General features: G+C 33.6%; 1 protein-coding gene across 1 annotated transcript in view; it reads right to left on the bottom strand.

Moving 5' to 3' along the window:
• The window catches only part of LOC133186312 (uncharacterized), a 49,910-nt gene extending 26,388 nt beyond the window's left edge, over positions 1–23,522 (bottom strand). The window contains exons 1-3 of the mRNA XM_061321545.1: positions 23,350–23,522; positions 5,820–6,335; positions 4,271–4,525 (exon numbers count right to left, since the gene is read on the bottom strand). Coding sequence (XP_061177529.1) covers positions 4,271–4,525; positions 5,820–6,335; positions 23,350–23,506 — 928 coding nt within the window. The 5' untranslated portion in view covers positions 23,507–23,522. The remainder of the gene's footprint in view (positions 1–4,270; positions 4,526–5,819; positions 6,336–23,349) is intronic.
• Between the last annotated feature and the right edge of the window lie 321 nt (positions 23,523–23,843).

Below are 23,843 nucleotides of genomic sequence, written 5' to 3'. Positions count from 1 at the left end.
TTCATATCCAAAAAATGCTGTCAGAAAAAAATAAAATAAAAATATAAAATAAAATAATTTTCCTACCTACCGACCCTATTTTTTTCAGGCTGGTAGCAGGAAACAAGACTATTATTATTTTTGGCCTTAAGGGAAGAGTTTTCAACCATTTTCAAGATACAGTGTATATGATCATTTGAAGTTTTAGGGGTTGGGAATGACCTCTGGGGGGTCATGACCCCATATATCCTATTTAGTGTGTTTAGACTCTCTGAATATGTTAAGAGTGGAAGATAGAGTTAAACAATTAAGATTAAACCATGTTTTTAATACATGTATATATCATTTTATTTCTATTTGATTCTATTTTAGTTTTATAAGCATTATTGTGATAATTTTTAAGGTAAATGTGTAATGAGAAACATGTCATTTTTCAAAGCATTCTGCTATATTCATTCAAGTACCCTGCCTAAATTCCATTATTAATATTAATGTAATTTTTTTGTTACTAACATATTTGTAATTTAAGGACCCCACTGGAAATAAGATTTTAAAAAAAGCTTTTATGGGCTATCCTTAGGTAATACCTATCATCTGTATGTCATGTAACTTAAATAATAATACATGTATATGCTCAATTAGATCTTTATTAAGTAGCATAGTGCTGAGATAATGTCTGTTGGTTTGGGTTTTTTTTTCTATTAGTAGGCTAATCTGTAATGTTTTAAATGTGTGTAGTCATGACATTCTGTGATATTTGTACCTGAATAAAATGAAATGAAATGAAATAATACAAAGATGACTTAGGGGCTTTTGCTCTAATGAAAGCTATTTTATTGTTTCCGGTTCCATAGAACGAGAGGATTATGACCCCAGGAACTTGCCTCATTGTATAATTGTGGCATTCCAATGATCTTTGACCCTTTTCCACCTATAGGCCCCTAACCATTTTCATTTCCGATTATTTTACCCCGTTCTAGTCACCTGTGTGGAGCATCGAGCAGTGGTTAGAACGTCTGCTCTAGAGTCATGGAGTAAGGAGTTGATCCTTACGTCGCGGGTTCGAATTCACTGCGGGACGTGGAGACCAGTTCTTCGGATGAGACTGTATAAACCGAGGTCCCGTGGTTAAAATTTGCAGCCCTCCACCGGCAAGTGGTGGAGTCTCCATATGAGCGAAAAATTCTCGAGAAGGACGTTAAACAACAAACAAACCCCGTTCTTTACTAAACCTTTAAAATAATATATTCATAATGTACTCACCGCCTGTTATAGGTACTGTTAACTTGATAGAGTAATAAATCCATTTAAAACACACACTAAATATTAATAATCCCAGTGGTAATAATGATGTACATACACCATGTGCAAAACAATAATGATAACGGTAAAAGTAGTGCTCGCAGTGTGACGTATGCACGAGTCTAGAAATTTTCCAAAAAGGTGTACATTTGTAAAATTTATATTATAATTACATACAATTTTTTTTTCATAAGTTTGTGTCATCTATTCTAAATATGACAGGAAAACAGGTGAATCGTGGGTGGGGGTTGATTTTTGATTGGGTCAAGATTTGGAAAGGGGTTCTCCGAGTCCTACCCAAATACTGATAAAAATTTGCGTAATTTGTCATTTTGGCATCTTATTTTTTTTAAGTTCATCAAAAAAGCTATGCACTAAAATAATAATATTTGTTGTTTTGACAATGAATTCAAGAAGTTCCAATGATGGGTAGAAAATTAACCACCCCTCCCCCCCTTTTTTTACACAAATCTTTCAAAAATTCTCTCTTTATCAGAATTTACATTATTAGGTAATATCAGACTGGTAATGAAATATTTACATGCGCGGAACTAGAGGGGGAGGGGGTCCGGAACCTTTATACGAAATCTATATACGAAAGCAACTAAAAGTGACCTTGGAACACCCCCCCCCTTCCTAGAAAACACGGACCCCTGTTAAGTTGGTATGAAAAGTTATACATATGAAGCTAAAAAAGTGAACGGCCAAACCCCCCTCCCCCTCCCCCCCCCCCCACACACACACGACCATGAAATAGGTTTTCACATTTGGGAGAGGAGTTTAAGTGTGTGTGTTTTTGTTGTTGTTGTTTTTTTTTTTTTGTTTTTGTTTTTGTTTTGTTTTGTTTTGTTTTGTTTTTTTGTTTTTTTTTGGCTTGTCAAGAAATTTCTGGGTTGGATCCCCCTGGAAAAAATTCCTGGATCCGCAACTGATTTACATAAGAGGCCCATATGGGTTGAATGTTCACCTGAGCATTTTATGCTCGATTTAAATGTGTGCTTCTTCCCTGGTTACCAGAATTTGAAGGAGAGCAGTCAGAGCACATTTCAGGGACGTAGCAACATTTTTGAAAGGGGGGGGGCAGCTAGAGAAAAAAAATCAACTCACCTGAAAAAACTTGACAAGCCAAAAAAATTTTTTTTTCAAAACTCAAAAATCCTATTTCGTGGGGTGGGTTCCAACTTCTTTCAGTACCCCAATTTTATATATACACTACTACATTACCTTTATTTGACTATAATGCAACAAAAAGTGGGGGGGGGGGGAGAGACAACCATCCTTTCACGAACATTTTCCATAGTAAAAAGTTATATGTTTTGAAAAAAGTGGTGGGGGGGGGGGGGGGGGAAAGGCCCTGATGCTACGTGCCTGCATTTAGAGGCAAACACATTAGTGCGGGTATTACTGTCTTATGACAGCATCTAGTTTTATTTATTTTTATCTTATAAAGAATGCAACAATATTCCATAAATACTCGATCGTGTATCTAAAAAAACTGTATTACTTCTGATTTAATATCAAGTTAAATATATCGCAAGGCAATATACATTTCGAACCTCGACATATACAAGATTAAAGATATAGAGGGTATTCAATGTTTTGTAGTTGGATATGGTATTTATTTCACGAGTGGGACATGATTTTTGGATATTTTTTCGAGTGAGATGTACTGTCTCACGAGTGAAATAAATTTTATATCCAACTACAAAACGTTGAATTTTCTATTTATTACATTTTCTTTGATTTTCCCTTTGCCTCTCTCTTTTCTTAACACAGTGCCATAGGCTGTGACGTCATAGTTAAGCTGAGACATTATAGCTTAGCAGTTCTGAGATTGTGAGATTGAAAATATTGTTACATGGATATTTGCAACATATTTGATAGGAAATTTGCAGTTTTAGTCTCTTTCAAGATCGTTTAGTTACTTTATCTAACTTATTCAAGGCCACAAATTATTTTTACTTACTTTGATATCCTTTCACACTGTGAGAGAATATCACTTTGGTATCCTTTCACACTGTGAGAGAATACAACTTTTATTCAATAAATAATTCACAGTATTTTACTCTTGGAAATGTAATAAAGATCAGTATCATAAAGTTAGCAAAACAGACACCATTTTGATGCAGAATCATATACAATTGTGATGCAAGTTCAAGGAAATGCATAGACTTTAAGTTGTGGTGAGGATGGAAGATGTCATATAACTCAGTTCTAATAGACAAAACATACTTTTAAACATTGAACTATTTTTTTTTTTTTGTGAAAGATGTTGTCTTAAACCTGCAAGGGCATGTGCAAACAAAATGTGTAATGCGTGCAAGCTTCTATATACACTACCTGGGGATGTTAACATATTAAAATGAGAAATTGTGTTCCTATTTTATTTTATTTCTTATTTATTTATTTATTTCGTTTTATTTATTTATTTATTTTTTTTTTGCAAATTTTAAACGATTTTTCCCTATATATTTCAATGTACAACTTCAATTTGCACTACATGGGGGATGTTTTCACACTAATTCGACTAAGTTGAATGATTTTTGCTTCCTGAGAGGAAGCTTTTTAAAGAAAGACATCGGAGAAAATTTGATCAGGGTAAGCTTTTATCTAATGTAAGCTAAAACGTTTTGCGGTATATGTTAAGGCAGATTTCAATATTCTTAGGCTAAAAGAGACACACAACTATGAAATCATCTTGTGGTGTCTATAAATAGAATAATATGCCTATATATAAATGAAAAGAAAGCAGTGTACCGGGGATAATCAATGTCTATTTGCTTAAATAATTATATAAATTGTTTCTTTAATGTAGCATTATAACAGTTTTCTTGCCTAAAGGGTTTAACACTTTAGAAAAACATTTCCAATCAACATATTTTTTCTGTAAAATCACCAACTGAATACAATGTTGAGTATAGGTTTCTATGTGAAATTATCAATGAAGAACAGTTTTCCCTTTTAGACTATACAAGTGAAACATAAATACCTCTTAAGAAATTTTTGTCCTCCAGAATTTCAAAGATATCCTCATGCACTTCTAGACCTACTGTTGATTGAACTTGTTTTAATTCCTCAAAAGATCTCTTCTCTAGTCGTTTTAGCAGGGTAGTTTTTCCAGCACCAGCACATCCAACAATCATAGCACGAGCTCTGTGCATCATTTGTGTTCCTTTCTTTGCACATTGTACGTACCTGCACCTTGCATCGTAGTCCCAATAAAGAATCTCCTTTGGAATATTTACTAAAAAATAATTGCTAGATCAGAAACTCTAGGGACATAATACACTAATAGTTTAGACATCAAAAAAAAAAAAAATGCAGCCATCAAAGTACAAAAAAAATAAATACAGCGTATTTCTCTTCATGATCAACGAAAGATGTTTTTAAGAAGTATGCTCGTAATATAGACAAAAAAGCAAATGAAATGAAATGTTTTGAAGATTTCAAATAAAGTTAGTAGTTCAACAAATAGATTATCGTATTACATCAGCACTCCTTGTTTGAAAACTCTCTTCCAAGAAACAAAATCAAAATGGAATTTCAAGTTCAAGACACATATTGTCGTCCATCAGTACAGATTGTCGCCAACGACAATACGCACCGAAACGAGCCTTATTTTCCTCTTGTATAATGGACGACAAAATGTACAGTCATATTGTCGTCGGCGACAATGTGTACGTTCAACGTCGGCATATATTGTCGTCGATATATTGTTTTGACGAATATTACTTGAGAAAGGAAAGAGGGAATGACAAACACACACACGCAAACGGAGGGAGACAGTACAGTCTTTGAATACCTTAAATAGATATCATTATATATTCTATCTCCCTTTGATAAAAAAAAAATGTCCATTCATATTTTGTTTGACGGGCAACATGCTAACAGAGAACATCATTAATAATCATCGCCCTTTTTACCTTTAAAATGTCAATACTAATCGGATAAAATGAAACATATTGCGAAACAGTCATAATAATTTATAGAATTAGAGTGTTATCGGTACCACATAGACTTTCTTCAGTTGGGTTTTTATTTCACTACCACACTTAATTGTAAAAGAAGGCATGATACAGATAAAAATAACGTATCGTCATTTTGTTTTAGAAATACAATTTTTGTTCCCTTATCTTAAACTGATTATATTTGTAAAGTATGGTATGAAAAACACAGATAAACCTTGCTCTTCAACACCACTTTATACAATTGTATTATGAACGATGCAAGTGGTTATACAATGTCATGGGCAAAGAACTGAAAAGGATACCTAATTAACAGAAAAACTGAAGTCCACCTTGTCTCAAATGACATTGTATATCCACCTTCTGCAATATCCGCCTGATTACTAAATAGGTTTCAAGTTTAGAATGCAATGTAGAAACGAAAATGAATATTATTTTTTACGATGTGAGAGCAGGAACAAAAATGTATATTATTATCTACACAGCTATATCTAAACATATTTCTTTTCAATCGTGGCACTACATTTAAAGATGGCAAAAAGAAACAACAGACTCATTTATGAAAAAACTTACAAGTAACACACACAGTGTCTTTCATCCCGTCATCTTCCAATGTGACGTGCCTTACGATGTCTATTCCAATCCTCCTAACTAGTATCTCCTCCATCGTACTCGGTAAGAACACACACCTTTCTTGTTTTTCCCTTTCATACCTGAATATACGGACATAATCAAACAATGAATCCAAGGACGAGAGTTGGATGTAGTTGTTATAGTCCTCATCGGTTTTTAAGCAGTTCATAACAAAGTATCCCATCACCTGATGACGGATATCCTCTGATTTAAACTCTAGTGTCTTGTTCTCTCTATTCAATGTTAGTATTTCATCCTTGATTAACAATTCTTGTAAAAGCAACGCATTTTCGGATATTCCGTCGTCTGAGCCATTCAGTGTGAAAAAGGTCTGTTGTATTTGTTCAACTTTCTCTTCCAGCAATTTCGCTTCGTATAAAATGTTATACTTCTCTGACAACAAAATTAGTATAAGTATGCTCCATTTTTTCTTGTTTAAAACCAAATCCCAAGATTCTGAAAATAAAATGGTGCAGTTTTAAATTCATTCAATCAATAAACGCTGGATAAAGGAAAATATTACATTTTAAAATTGTTAAATGTCTGTTAAAATGAATCACGATATTTGAACACACTAACAGAGGCAAAGTTTGACAAGCATCATCCACAGAATTTACACACTAAAATACGAGGATTTTCCATAAAGTTTGTAGTCATTATTTTCTTAATAATGGTCACACAGTCAAACGTTAACGATCATATTTTAATGAAGACAATGATTTAGTAAATGTTTAAAAATATACACACTTATGTTATAATAGGTGTAAATACTTTGTATAAATACTTTGTATAACCGCACGGCCCAGTATTGTGTAAAGCTAGTTATATTTAACGTCTATAATATGAGTTTTTCATACATTTTTTTTTTCTCATGTTTATGGACACACGCTTTTTTTTCTTTATTATTCCACATTGCCAAGTGTTAAGCATTATATTAACATATAGACCATAACTGGGTAAAGTTTTAAAATCTAAAACAGAACACGATAATATATGAGCGTCATCAGTATAAGCACATTGCATGCCCAGGCGGCAATCAGATTTTGGAACGCAGTTCGCAATTCAAAAGTGAACTGCATTCTAGAATGCAGTTCGCAATTCAAATTTTTAACCTTAGTCATAGGGTCTGAAATTTTGAGGGTAGGGTACTAGTGGTCAGTTACCACTTCTATAAAAAAAAAAATGGTGATGGTACCATCTCTAGTTTCCGAGATATAGCCCTCAAGTTTTTAGGCCTATTATATAATATTATGTGAATAAACATCGGGCTCGGAAACATCGAAGTCCCCTGTCCTGGGGTCTGAAATTTTAAGGGTACGGTAATAGTGGTCAGTTACCACTTGTATGAAAAAATGGTGATGGTACCATCTCTAGTTTCCGAGATATATCCCTCCACTTTTTAGGTCTACTATATAATACTATGTGAATAAACATCGGGCTCGGGAACATCGAAGTCCCCTGTCCCAGGGTCTGACATTTTGAGAGTAGGGTACTTGTGGTCAGTTACCACTTTTATGAAAAAATGATGATGGTACCATCTCTAGTTTCCGAGATATAGCACTCCAGATTTTAGGCCTACTATATAATACTATGTAAATAAACATCGGGCTTGGGAACATCAAAGTCCCCTGTCCCGGGGTCTGAAATTTTGAGGGAAGGGTACTAGTTGTCAGTTACCACTTGTATGAAAAATGGTGATGGTACCTTATCTAGTTTCCGAGATATAACCCTCAAATTTTTAAGCCTACTATATAATACTATATGAATAATCATCGGACTCGGGGACATCGAAGTCCCCTGTCCTGGGGTCTGAAATTTTTAGGGTAGGATACTAGTGGTCAGTTATCACCTCTATGAAAAAATGGTGATGGTACCATCTCTAGTTTCCGAGATACAGCCCTCAAGTTTTTAGGCCCACTATATAATACTATGTGAATAAACATCGGGCCCGGGGACATCGAAGTCCACTGTCCCGATGTCTGAAATTTTGAGTGTAGGGTTCTAGTGGTCAGTTTCCACTTGTATGAAAAAATGGTGATGGTACCATCTCTAGTGTCCGAGATATGGGCCTCAAGTTTTTAGGCCTACTATATAATACTATATGAATAATCATCGGCCTCGGGGACATCGAAGTCCCCTGTTCCAATGTCTGAAATTTTGAGAGTAGGGTACTAGTGGTCAGTTACCACTTGTATGAAAAAATGGAGATGGTACCGTCTCTAGTTTCCGAGATATAGCCCCCGACCAGTTTTTAGGCCTACTACATAATACTATGTGAATAAACATCGGGCTCGGGGACATCGAAGTCCCCTGTCCCGGGGTCTGACATTTTGAGAGTAGGGTTCTAGTTTCAGTTACCACTTCTATGAAAAAAGTAGTGATGGCACCATCTCTAGTTTCCGAGATATAGCACTCCAGTTTTTAGGCCTACTATATAAAATAATGTGAATAAACATCGGGCTCGGGAACATTGAAGTCCCCAGTCCCAGGGTCTGAAATTTTGAGGGTAGGATACTAGTGGTCAGTTACCACTTGTATGAAAAAATGGTGATGGTACCATCTCTAGTGTCCGAGATATAGCCCTCAAGTTTTTAGGCCTACTATATAATACAATGTGAATAAACATCGGGCTCGGGGACATCGAAGTCCCCTGTCCCGGGGTCTGAAATGTTGAGTATTAGTTTGACATAGAAAGATAGATTGGAATAATTTAATCTTTTCAAGAATTATGGGACCATAGCAGACGTAACAAAATATTTAACCCTTAATTTGGAGACATTTTCAAATTGTGTCGATTCCCTTTTTTAATCCTGTATTAGAGTTGGCTAAAATTGAGATCAAATCTTGTTACAAGCAAATGAGAAAAAAAAACTCTTTTCCAGATCTTCAGTTCTAATGTAGTCACATTGATATCAAAGCATACGTATGCTGTGTTGATTCAGATACCACTTCGAGTAAGAACTATAATATTTATTTGATCACAGTTTTTCATGGAAGAAAAAGAGAGAAATTTCTTTTAAATAAAATCAGATCTAAAGTTTCTCAGGTTTGCATTTTGGCCCATATCCACCTGTGCTATGCATTAGGAATTTTATGAAGGCAATTGACTTCCGGCTTAGAACTTTGAAGACTTGTACAACATGGATAAATTTAAGTGCTGGATACTATGAAACATATTCGAGACCCATTGGATCTTATTGTCAAAAAACCTTTAAGAAAAACATGGTGTTGCTGTCGTGTTTTAAGATTTAAGATCCGACACTCGAATCTTGATCCTTTAGATTGGACTCGCATTTTTTAAACATCACGCTCAGAAATATTGAAAACCCCTTACATAGGGGATTGAAATGTTTAGTGGAGATCTAGTTGTCAAATTAAACTAACCACTCCCAAAAGATTTCTGGAACAGAGGATCAAGGGTCCAAGGTCACCTGAGTATAATGTCACAATATAAAGGATCAAGAGATTGAATATAAAATAAAAGAAAAACGCCAATAAATAAAGCTATGTTGCCCAAAAACAAGAGAAATTTGAACATAGTGAACAGGGATCAACAACAAAATTGATTTATTGCTCAAGAACAAATATCAAAATTGATTTATTTACTTGCCTGTACTTGCCCAATTGTCACTATTCTAATGCGGGCTAAACAACACAATAGTTCTTGAGCACTGTTAGAAATCCTTTCTCATTCTCTCTCACATTGGCCTCTTTTTTATTCAGCTATTATTTGAATGTCTACCTGACCACCGAAGATTAAGTAAATACTTCTTGTCATAAAAAATTGTATAATTCTGTTATTCAGTTGACCCTTCAATTACATTTACAGTTTTTAACTAACATAGGTGAATAGCAAAGGGGAATAACTTCTGTCAGTAGAATACAAAATGATAAATTGACCAAATGGTGCAGAATTTCAAAAACCTTTTAAAAATAATCTTACTTATTTAAGCTTTATATATACTCTTTTCCCTCCTAGATGTCCAGGAGCAGAGACGAAGGATTTCAAAGAAATAATGCATTTTCACTACAGATTCAACATAGCTCCATCTTAACACCAGAGCCTTTAACCCAGAGGCCATAAAATTTACAGTTTTGGAAGAGACTCCCTTGTTTATTATAGCCATGCATTTAGTTTGTTTACTAAATACCCATGAGCAGAGTGGATGCATTTTTACTATACCTAATCCTGCAGTTAGTTTGTCTGCTAAATTTCCAGGAACAGGGAGGAAGATTTTTAAAAAAATATTGCATTATCACTATATTTCATTTTTCACAGTATACAGTCATGTGTTCCACAGTCATGCCCCGACTTAACACTCTAATCCTGGGTGACAATTTTCACAATTTTGAAAGTAGCTTCCTTGCTCATCATAACCATGTATTTAGTTTATCTGCTAAGTACTCAGTACCAGAGAAGATTTTCAAAGAATTCATGCACTTTCACTATATTACCAAGAGTCCCCCTTTCCACAGAAATCTTAATGGAGCTGTATATTCTACAATTTTGGAAAAGGCTTATTACTCATCATAACCATGCAGTTAGTTTGTCTACTAAATTCCCAGGTGTAGAGAAGATTTTCAAAGAATTGATGCATTTTAGCAATATAAAAAATAGAGCCCCTCTCTAAGACCTTTACAAAAAATTGGTTACTAAGACCTTTACAAAAAAACTTACGACTAATAAGATCAAAGGCTTAAGTTGATTGTAAAATTTTGCAGAATTGATAATTCTGTTTGAAATTTCTAGCTTAAAATTATCTTGTTAAATTCTTTTTAAAAAGATTAAAACTGGTTGTTTTTTTTTACATTTGTAAATAGAGAGTAACAAGCATAGTTAAATTTTGCTCTTTTGTAAAACGGGCCCTTGAACCCCTGAACCAGGGGCCATAAAATTCACAATTTTGGAAGAGGCGCCCATTCTCATCATAACTATATACAGACCCTAAACACCTCAGAAACTAAACGAACCGTACCGTGCAAAAAACGAACCGTAACGTTCACAAAACGAACCGTTCCGTGCAAGAAGCGTACTGTACCGTGCACAAAGCGAACCGTAACGTTCACAAAACGAACCGTTCCGTGCAAGAAGCGTACTGTACCGTGCACAAAGCGAACCGTATCGTTTACAAAACGAACCGTTCCGTGCAAGAATCGTACCGTACTGTACACAAAATGAATCGAACCGAACCGTGCAAGTGGTGTAGTAGCACTTTTAGGGTCTGTAGTTGGTTTGTTTGCATAATACACTGGAGCAAAGAAGATTTTCATAGAAAGAATGCATATTCAATATAAAATCAATATTAAATCAGTAGAACCCCTTCCGCAGTACCCTCAACAGGGGGATTTCAAATTTCACAATTTTGAAAGAGGCACCCTTGAATTTCCCAATTTGGTAGAAGGCTCATATCGTATTATTATCAGCCCCACTCCTACGTCCCAAGGGAGACAGGGACCATAAATTTTTCCATATTCATTCAAAGAAGTTATACGCCAAAATTGGTTAAAATGGTTAAGTGGTTCCAGAGAAGAATATGAGTCGCTGTTTGCGTATTAATGGCCAATTAGTGATAATACCTATTTGAATAGGTAATATCACTATTCGAATAAGTGATACATGTATCACTCATTGAAATTGCATAGGTTAAAACACATATTCGAATACGTGATATCACTTATTCAAATAGGTGATTTCACCTTCTCTAATTGGTGATATCACCTATTCGAGATGAATAGGTGATACATTTATCATTAATTCGAATAATTGATATCACCTATTCGAATCGGTGATATCAACTATTCAATTTGAATGAGTGATATCACCAATTGGAATAGGTGATATCACCTATTTGCAATTCTTACATTATAAAATAATGAATGCTCCCTTCCTCAAGACTATCTAGTTTTCCATTGGCCCCAAGAAATGTCGGCCTGCCCAGTTAATCCGAGACATTTTAAAGACCTTATGTTATCGATCTCTTTAAAGTTATATAAATTAGATTCGCAGCACTAGTTTTGCAATATTTATTGATAGTTTCTTAGTTCTCTCATTTATGATTAATCATGTTCAAAAAGAATGAAATGTTTAAATCTTGTCAGACTCACGAGATTTTTCCATAACATTAACAAATTATAAACGAAAGTGAACGTAAAAACGTAAAGGCTTTCAGACCCTCTAGTCTTGGGAGTTGTTATTTCATAAACAATTTGAATATGTGATATCACCTTTTTCGATTAAGTGATATCACCTATTTAATATGATAAGGTGATATGACTATTCGAATGGTGACATCACCAATTCAAATCAAATAGAGGATTTCACATATTCGAATAGCTGATATCACCTATTCGAACAGGTTAAATAACCAAGTCAGAGGCTGAATAAGTGATATCGCTTATTCGAATAGGCGATATCACCAATTGAATAGGTGATATCACTTGTTCGAATAGGTGATATCATCTATTTTAATAGGTGATATCACTTTATGGCAGTAAATACCAAAACGGCGCCTCATAGAGGAAACTGAAAATGTTCAAATGTTTACGCGGAGAAAAACAAATAGCAATAATTTAATGAACTAAATACAACATGAAGTACGTCGAGACCGGTCCTTCGGATGAGACCGTATAAACCGAGGTCCCGTGTCGCAGAAGATGCTAGCACGAAAAAGATCCCTCACTGTTCAATGGACCTAGGTGCCAAGTATAAGTCAAAATTTGCAGCTCTCCACCGGCAAGTGGTGGCGTCTCCATATGAGTGAAAAATTCCCGAGAGGGACGTTAATCGGTAAACAAACAAACAACATGAAGTAAACTCGTTATAAATGACCCCCCCCCCCCAACAACAACCGAACAAGTATCCACATAGGAACACTAACTTTAACGGATTTTTTTTTAGATTTTTAGAATCTCTCTCTCTCTCTCTCTCTCTCTCTCTGTATTACAAGCTCAAAGCCGGATTAGAAAGGATATACACTTCATTCATGAGTATAAGGTAATTATTTATATTTAAGATATCTTCATCCCATGTGACGTCATAGGTTTTGAGCTTCGTGCATAATAAAAATGATTGCTTTCATTTAGTATAATAAAAATATTGAAAAAAAGATATCTTTCAATGATATTTTTTATACTTTATCAATAGTAAAAAAAAAATATTGGCAAAGGCAATTACTTGTACTTATGTTTTTTGTTTTTTTTTCATACATGTTCATAGTTATACTTCTATTGGAAAATTTTCCTGATACTAGTGTTAAGAATTTTTAAATATATTTATAAAATAATAATTAGATTTAAAATAATGATTAATTTCGTAAATTCAACCCGTTTTTAATCATCTTTATTAAGATTGTATACCAAAAGGTGCCATATTTACATTTTGACATATGCTTATACTTTAATTTAAGTCTGACATCTTTAGAAAAAAATGTAACATCTATATTTTATTATATCAAACAAAAGTTGAAATAAAGTTTTTTTCTACTATGAACAAAAGGACTTAAGTTTTGGAAATCAACCCGTTTTTAAGCATCTTTATAAAGGTTGTATACCGAGATGTGCCATATTTACATTTTGACATATATTCTTATGTTTTAATTTATGTCTGACATCTTTAAAAAAAATGTAACCTATGTATTTTATAATATCAAACAAAAGTTAAAAATAAAGGTTTCCCCTACTTTAAAAAAAGGTTTTGGATCTTCCTTTATCAAATATAGATTTTTTTCCCCCTACATTTTTATGGAGGACGAATTCCAAAATTAGAACATTTCGTTTTAAATTATATATACTGATATCTTCTTTATATTGGATATAATCTTCTACTGTTCTTAAATCCTTTTTCTATACCCCCCTTTTTTTCAAATTGCTGGATGCTGGATTCGTCTAATAATGGTGAATTTTACCTTGAACAACCCAACCAACCCCAAATATTTATCTTGCACATGTACATGTATTCAGTTTATTCTTAGTTGACAGATTGTTTAAGAATTTCTATGAAATAATATTATTCTGAAATGACTATAAATGAACATGAAATTTCAAAAGTGAATAAAATTACAATGGTTGAAATAAATATCAAAATATTAAACAAATTGACAATCACTCTTCTCAATGATAACTAAAACATCTAGATTGCAATGCTGTGAGGAATTTTAATTTCAATGGAGATGGGTTCATAGTAGTTCATTCATTGACGGAATCATAGATTCATTGTCTAGTATTCTCTTTAGGTGTTTAGTTTTTGTTTTGTTTGTTTGTTGTTTAACGTCCATCTCGAGAATTTTTCACTCATTTGGAGACGCCACCACTTGTCGGTGGAGGGCTACAAATTTTGACCTATACTCGGCACATAGGGCCATTGAGCAGAGAGGAATCTTTTTCGTGCCAGCACCTACTGCGACACGGGGCCTCGGTTTATACGGTCTCATCCGAAGGACCGGTCTCCACGTCAAACTTTAGGTGTTTAGCGATACCTTTAGAGTTAAAGAAAAAAAATTACAGAACTGAAAAAATAAATGTAACATATGCACCACAATAAAAATATTTAAAGTTGTAATATCAAGGAAGTTATGAGACTATTGTTTTAAAATGTTCTTGTGTATATTAATTAAAATGTTTCCAAGCCCGATGTTTATGTACTTAGTATTACATGTGGTAGCTAAACACAGTTTCGTATAAAATCCAGGGGTTTTCCCCAGAGAGAAGGATTTCCCTGCTATTTATAGAAAGTCTACATATAATAGGCCTAACAACTGGAGGGCTATATCTCGGAAACTAGAGATGGTACCATCATCATTTTTTCATACAGTGGTAACTGACTACTAGTACTCTACCCTCAAAATGTCAGACCCCGGGACAGGGGACTTAAATGTCCCCGAACGCGATGTTTATTCATATAGTATTATATAGTAGGCCTAAAAACTGGAGGCTATATCTCGGAAACTAGAGATGATACCATCACCATTTTTTCACACAAATGCTACCTGACCACTAGTACCCTAACCTCAAAATTTCAGACCCCGGGACAGGGGACTTCAATGTTCCCGGGCCCGATGTTTATTCCTATAGTATTATATAGTAGGCCTAAAAACTGGAGGGCTATATCTCGGAAACTAGAGATGGTACCATCACCATTTTTTCATACAAGTGGTAACTGACCACTAGTACTCTACCCTCAAAATGTCAGAGCCTGGGACAGGGGACTTAAATGTCTCCTAACCCGATGTTTATTCATATTGTATAATATAGTAGGCCTAAAAACTGGAGGGCTATATCTCGGAAACTAAAGGTGGTACCATCACCATTTTTTCATACAAGTGGTAACTGACCACTAGTACCCTACCCTCAAAATTTCAGACCCCGGGACAGGGAACTTCGATGTCCCCGAACCCGATGCTTATTCATACAGTATTATATAGTAGGCCTAAAAACTGGAGGGCTATATCTCGGAAACTAGAGATGGTACCATCACTATTTTTTCATGCAAGTGGTAACTGACCACTAGTACTCTACCCTCAAAATGTCAGAGCCCGACTTATGATAAAAATTTGAATTGCGAACTGCAGTTCAATTTTAAGCTGCGAATTGCAAACTGCGTTCCAAAATCTGATTGCCTACACAGGCTGCATAGCCGAAGTTGCTCTATATTTATTAACAAAGTCATGAATAGGGATATTCTATTTTAATTAAAAAACAGTGTTTTTTTTACTTCGTGTAGTGTCTCCCAAATTCTAAACACTGCTGAAATATCGTAAATACCAATTTCAAATCAAGGTACTAAATATATTCCAATAATTTCCCGTTCCTTTAATTTATTAACATTTTTTGTTCTCCGGTCTCCTTTTAACTTTATAAAATATAATTTTCATCTGGAGGCTGTTCCATTCGAATGACCGATGTCACTTTTTCTATTCAACTTTTGAAACACATTTCTAACAGTTTTTTTTAAAGATTTTCAAATGTCAAATAAGTGATTGTAAAGATATCATGAAATGATACAATCGCTTCTACGCGATTTATTTAATTTTTATAAAACTTCGGCTTGTTTTATGGAGGAAATAATCATTTTTATTCGACAAAATTTATTTCAAAGTTTATTATACTTTACACTCGGTCGTGCGCACTATCCGCGACATTTAAAGATCGACATTTGTGGCTAAATTTAAGTTCAAACATCCAGAACCAAACTACATTGACTTGGATTTCATATCAAATATTTTGGTGTACAATAAGTATATAAAGGACCATTCAGTTTTTCAAAAAATCATTGTCCACGAATTTTATGGACAACCCTCGTTTTTTTTTTTTATAGATTAATGTAACTGGTCGTCATCCTTTCATATCACTCGACTAAACGCAAAAGCAAATGAGTTTTGATGCAATCAATAGTATGTAAAAGCTTTATTATAAAACAAAGTATTTTCGACAAATACCAGTTAACCCGGTCAGGTGTTTTTATGAAATGTTTGGAACAAATGAGGGAAGGTAATGCGTATTTATTGCAGATCAGTGAACAGTAGAAACAGCCTGATTTATAAAGTGAAATTCAGGTTTAATGACAACAAAGTTGAACAGAATAATATATCGAATTTACTTTTTATTGAAAAACTACTTTATTTGGTAGATAAATTTTGTTATTTAGTGTAAATTTAAACATTTGATTAAACATATATTGTGTGATAGAATTAAAAAAATATGGCATATGTATGTCCAAAATGAATTATTTATGAATTATTTAAGTATATGAACATTACATTATCTTTGACAAAGTGATATATTTTGCATTATATGAGCATTGGTCAGGTAAGATTTGACCTTGAAAAAAAGAGAAACATTGACATTCCAGAACAATTTTTGAAATTTGCTGAGGTATCATTCTTGAGAGTCAAAATCTGCAAGCATTGAGCATTAAAGTTTAAAAAATGTGGAAAGTGTCATAAAAATAAATTTGGTTAAATCTTATATAAAATTTTATCTGAACAAAGGATATGACAGAAAAAAGCAAGCAAAAAATATTTTTTCGCAATGTTACTATGGAAACCAGAGAGCGTAAAAAATATTTCATCATTACCATAATTAAAAAAAGCTTCTAACATTAATTTGTATTCATATAAATATACTTGATTTTTATCACTGTTTATTATTGAAATTTTCTTCACCTTTTGATAAATAAACTAATTTTTCGAGGTTAATTTTGCTTCAATAAACCAGCAAATTTGAAGCACTTTATAAAAAAAAAATACAACTACATTAAAGCTTATTACCATAAAATATTTATTTAACAGCATTTGCTCTAGAAGAAAGAAGAATAAAATCCATTGGCAACCTAAACATTTTTGGATAAAACTGATTTAGATCCATAATTTCCCGTCACTTTTACTTCAAATTATCTCCCTTTGATAAAGCTCTCTAGCACAGGAGGTATAAAACGTATTTTGCTTACTTTTTTCAATCACAATGCACAGAAGACGAACAAAAAATTACAAACTTAAGAGCTTCTAAGCCTCTGTTTTGGCGTCATTATAGTTCTTATTACGGTGAGTGATTGAAATTTTTAACTTTTTTCTTACAACCAAAGAAGGTATATAGCATATATTAATCATGCAGTAAAATATGTAACACTTGGCAAATGTTTTATATATTCCTAGTTTGGTTTTGCACATTTTAATAATTTAATTCTGATTGATTATGTCGGTATTTTGCATTTCATAAGCAAAAAGAGTCTAGTTTTAGAGTCTAGTTATAATATCGTATAATTCACAGTATGTGTTACCAAAATCATTCCCCAGCTTATATTAATTGGTAGGGTAAATAAAAATAAAGATATAGAAGATATATCGTTATTTACCATCTAAGCTAGTACCTATGTGTATTATATGAAAAAGCTATGATTTTATGATAAACCAACACTATTTTGAAATATCTGTGTAAAATGGTTCGACTTTTTTCTATGTCCTCTGTAAAAAAAAAAAACTAAAAAAAAAGGGAGATACACTCTGTACTTAATATATTTTAGGAAAAGGGATTACCTTGAAAGTATTGCTATATAAACAATTGTATAATAATGTAGTGGGCTTGTGGTAACAGCATTGTATACTATAAGTATTTTTAGATTTAAAGCATTTAAGTTTGATGAAATGAATAACTATACCCCTCTTTTTTTTGGGGGGGGGGGGTAATAATGGAAAGAAAACGAAACATAGTTTAGTGTTTTGAAAATATTAAAACCTAGAAACAGTTGACCTTTTTATTGCAAGTTTTTGAATTTAAAGAATATCTAAAATCAATATGATCTCAATTTTGTGTTGTGTACTTCTGTTTGTAGAATGAAATTGAGCTTTTTGAAGCCAAACTCAGAAAGAAACAGAAACAGAATTGGATGAGGTAAGAAAAGCAAAGCTAAACACATATTACATCTACATTTAGGATGTGTGTGATATAGATTTAGACAGGAAAAAAAGATAATGATAACACATATTGTACAAACATAAACTTGTTTTGATAAGACAATTAACCATTGGGATTTCTTGGAATTTAATATCAATAAACATGCTTTGCATTAATCATCATCACAAGCCAACGGTTCTGTGTCCATTCTATTTTCCACAATTACCTGGGTTTGTGGAAAAGGAATGGACACATAACCTGTGTGCATGGGATTTGTTGGGTGTTTTTTTCTAATAACTAGATAGGAGCGTGAAGGTATAATATTCTTGAAATACAGAATATATGGGAAACATATTACATCATCTATGTTGTTTATATCCAAAAAGAAAAAAAAAGAAATCGTATAAATCAGATCACTTGATATTCAGACGTTAAATAAGAATTTTAAAAGAATTAAAAACAAACAAAACGAACAATTGAAACAAGCTCAACCGGAAATAGTGCCTAGTATATGAAGGCAAAGCTATATAATATTATAACATTCTAATTTTCATTGCACTATTTTTAAGATTTATTACAGTGCAGACCATGCTGGAAGTCAGTGGATAATGGTTACCCTCAGGGAGCCAGAAGACAGATCCATGCAATGTATTCATGAAAGTGGTTCAAATAAAAATGTTTCATCCACAAGTACACTGTAACATTCTTTGTTTGACTGTAAGCACAATTTAGTTGATGCAAAATTAATTTCTAATTAATTCTTGGCATGCAGTTTCATAATTAGACAGTGAATGAATTTGAGACACATCTTTATATTCTGCATTTTGAAGTATCATAGAACAAGGATATTAAAGATCAATCAATCAATATCAAAATTAGGCAGGTCCAACTTCCGTTCACAACCAAATTTTATTAATACATTCATTTAATAAATGAAAGAAAAATTGAGCAAGCTCACATACCCTACGCTCCCCCAAAACTCGACAATGCAATACGTAATGAATGGCACAGTGCATTTTAAATACACAGTATACTTCAAAAAGGGGCATTACTTGCAAAAAAATCATCACATCAAAACTTCTTGCATATAAGGACATTCAAATCTTTGTATGTTACAAATTTAACTTACATATTCTTACATTATATCTGAAATACCTACAAAGTTTCAGGAAATTCAGAGCAGGAGTTATGCCGACAAACTGTTATTTAAATTCCTCAGTGATTTCGATTTATTAATGAGTGTAAGTTCATGTCCAACACATGACAATTTACACATTTAAATAATTGATGGAAACAAAATTATGATGTAGTTGTATGAATTTGTTTATATACTGTACTTATGAAATTATTTAAAGCAAAGCATCAATTTGAGGGGGGGAAGGGGGGGTTAGAACTATCTAAGATTGTGTGTGTGTGTGAGGGTGTGTGTGTGTGTGTGTGTGTGTTAAATCATGAAATATTTTGATCTCAAAATCAATAGGGGTCTTTTAAGGTCATAAAATATTTCACATAAAATTTCATTACAAAAGCTGATTTCAGTGGTTTCCTTATTATCTTAAGCTGGAAAGTTTCTTGAAAAATAGGCAAAACTCTTAAGGCAAAAATAATGGAATCGGAATTTCCTGGTAATATGCACATCTACACATTGTGTCCTAAATATCTGCAAAGTTTGACGAAATTCTATGCAGCGGTTTATGAGGAGTTGCGCTGACAAAAAAAAACAGGACTGACGGACTGATTGACTGACTGATGGACGGACGGGTCAAAAACATTATACCTCACGCAACTTGTGGCGTGGGGTATAATTACCATATTTAACTATGCTACGACAAAAAGTGAAGGGAGGGGCAAATTTATCTTTCATTGAACATTTTCAATTGTAAAGGTTATGTTTGTAATAAAAAGTAGCCAGGTGCCTCCTCCCAACCTCAACCCTAATACTACATGCCTGCTTGAAATGGTTTTACTACAATTATTTGAGCTCTCATAGTGACTCTTATTTAAGTGCCAGTATCCCAGTTTCAATCAATGCATGTTTTGAAAGGCATTTTGTGATCATGATTGCATTAAATGAAAGATATATCACTTTCACTCATACTTGCCCTTGTGTCCATGTTCATCTGATTCTGTGACCTTGAGCACATCATATTTGAACAAACTATTTTTATTGTGAGCAAGCTCATAATGATACAACGCCTAACTTCTGCAGCATATTCTTTCAAACTATTGATTAGAATGAAATGCTTTTTATTACAAATATATGACATTAATTTAACACCTTTGCTGCAAGTGTGTATATACATACCCAAATGACTATGAAATATACTCAAGTCATAGGTAGTAAAACTTTTGTGTAAAGCACAAACTGCCAATGTCTCTTCGCTCGAAATTATGTACCGAACACAAATAGTACACTTTTACTAGTGACCTTGAATATGCCAAATGTCCTTTAGTCAGGGTCAAACATGCACAAATGGTCTTTGGTCAACGTCATGACAAACACACAGCTCATAAATAAACCTTGAGTTAAGTATAAACTTTCAAGTCTTTTCATTGGAATGTTATTGAGTGGGCACGAATTGCAGTACTCTCCTACCAATGACCTTGAACATGTTCAAATGACCTTGGATCAGTTCATGACACATCTCCAGGTCATAAGCAATCTAGCTTGAACTTTCAATGGCTTCTTATTGAAATGTTATGGACCTGACAAGATTGTACTGACATATGGCTAGATGGACCTACAAAATACAGACAAGGTGATTGCTATACCCCCTTCCAAGTTTCGTTTGTGGGGGTATAACATCCTCTCTGAAGTTGAATGTGCATTTTTTACTCAACAATAGTAAATTTATGAGTAGGCTTTGATCAGAACCAATATAATGGATACTATATGTGTATTCAGCCCCCCCCCCCTTCAAAAAAGATTCTAAATGCCAGATTGATACACATTTTGACTTTTTGTAACTTTTTGTGTCGCCTGCAGAGCAGAGCGGCACTAAAGGATCACTTTACCCGGCGACTGTCTGTCTGTCCGTCTGTCACACCCTATATCTCAAAAAACTTTAAGAGATATGAATTTGATATTTTGCACGTATATTGCTTGGCACTAGGGCTTTTGTAAATTACCAAGGTTACTGACCTCCGACCTTGACCTTTGACATACTTTTCAAAATAGCTCATAGTGCCGATACACAGCATATTTTTTTTTTACATTTAAGAGGTAAGCCTATGCTATATAGCATGTACAATGTTTGTCATAAGACACTATGAAAAATGCTAGCATTACAATCCACTTGACATTGACCTTAGACCTACTTTGCAAAAAATATCTCTGGCAGTTTAATTAAACTTATATATGACTTTTGAATTTTGAGAGGTAGGGTTTAGATGATTAGCATTAATACATGTTTATGAGCTCATGATAGTGTACTTTGAAACAGTATGATATTCAGTTACCAAACTTTTATTTTTGAATAATATGAAAATACATCGGGATCGGTATTCTACAATGAATCGTGTAGACTGAGAATTTCAGTAAAAACAGACTGGAATCTCTTTTGAATGATTATTAGAAGCACGTTTAGCTCATGAAAAAGTACTTTGAAACTGTATGATATTCAGTTACCCTACAAACATATTTGTCAGATTCTATCGTAGTCATACTATCCATGGATGCCATTTTTACTTTGCAGGGAAATGCATGAACTATCAGTCTATCATGCCTATAGAAAATTAAAAGCTGACCACCCTTAGATTTATTTACACCTTTAATAAAGCTACAAAGCAGGCAACACATGCTTTCCTTAGAACACTCTAGTTTCTATTAGAGTTACCTACCAATATTTTTTTTCTAGTTATGACATATAGCTGACCCCTAATAAGAGCACACACTTCATTTTTCCAGCCGTGGTTGTAGATTTTGCATATATAGTGATAAACATACGTAATATTTCCAAAGTTAATACGCATTGATGTCATGTTCTATTCCCATTGTCATGGCAACAATATCAATACAGAAATTTCTTTTTTGTAATTTTTGGGAAATAAGGTAATTAATTATTTTAATCAATAAGGTAATCATAATACATTATCTTATCATGTACAGAAAACATATTCATAGAAAAATGGCTAAAAATCATTGATATTCATAAGGATTATTGGCCCGCGTGGCGCAGTGGCTAGAGCGTCTGCTCTAGAGTCGCGAAGTAAGGAGTTGATTCTTACGTCGCGGGTTCGAATCCCACTGTGGGATGTGGAGACCGGTCCTTCGGATGAGACCGTATAAACCGATGTCCCGCGTCGCAGTAGGTGCTGGCACGAAAAAGAATGGCCGTAAGTGCCGAGTATAGGACACAATTTGCAGCTCTCCACCGGCAAGTGGTGGCGTCTCCATATGAGTGAAAAATCCTCGAGAGGGACGTTAAACAACATTCAAACAAACAAACAAACATAAGGATTATTTTATGAACCTGTTATTAAGGAAATGGATTTCCTTGGATACCAGTCCCTTAATATGTCCAAAACAATTTTTAATTATGTTTGAGCATTAGGTAGGACAACATCAATTATATACCAAAAACTTTCGACAAAATAATTTTTTTTTTGACTTTCCATGAAATGCTCGATTCTTGCTGCCCTATATACCTGAAGTAAACTTTTATATGTACTGCCTAAGGATGTTTGCATATAAATATTATATGTGGGCCATATGTGATATGGCCTTTCTTTCTTCGGAAATTATCAACAAAGATTTTTTCAAAATATTCACCTGTAAACTGGTCTCCCCATTGCGATCTCATACTAACCCCGGGGTAAATAATTTGAATAATTTTTTTATCTACAGAGCTGAGATTTTTTTTCCATACATTTCCAATAAAAATTCGTGTTTTGGACCTATAATCTACACCGGAGGTCATGGATTGAACGATTTTGAGTTTACACAACCAGAAAATGCTTCTAGATTTACATAACTATAAGAAAGTTAGTACTTAAAAATTGGGATATTTCCTTAATATTTTCCCCTTCAACAATATCTATCGTTTATAAATAACATGTTATGTCAAATAAATTCTTTCTTTACCATTTTCGTATCCGGAAATGATTGTGTATACTGAGAAATATCTTGTGATTTCTGTATCACAGACTCCATTAGACCAATCTGTAGGATGTATGTTTCTCTGGCTACAATGGTTCTTCCAAAATTGGACAAATTCTTCAGAATTATTAGAGATTTGCATTGACACTAAGTACTCTTCTTCGCCTAAGGATGCTTGATAAAGAAAAAAAAAACAATAATTTAGTTATAACAATTATTTCTTACCTGTTTATAGAGATACAAAGAAACAAGAGGCTCAAGGGCCTTTACGGTCACCTGAGTGTAATACAACACTGTAAAGGATCCATAGAAGTATGAAACAAAATTCTATTCTGTAAGGTATTCAATATATGTCATTTGCCTAGTGCTACAATTCAGTACACAGAGACTTGGCTCTATATAATGTTGCTATTTGCCACTTGTCACTGATTACAATAAGTCACACTAGCTCCCTGTGATTCTTTGTTCACTTTGATAAA

This window comes from Saccostrea echinata, unplaced genomic scaffold (assembly GCF_033153115.1).
Source record: "Saccostrea echinata isolate AGI-Se365-2 ecotype Australia unplaced genomic scaffold, CSIRO_AGI_Sech_v1 ptg000013l, whole genome shotgun sequence".
Classification (NCBI taxonomy): Eukaryota; Metazoa; Mollusca; class Bivalvia; order Ostreida; family Ostreidae; genus Saccostrea; species Saccostrea echinata.
This window is presented reverse-complemented; position numbering and strand designations above follow the sequence as displayed.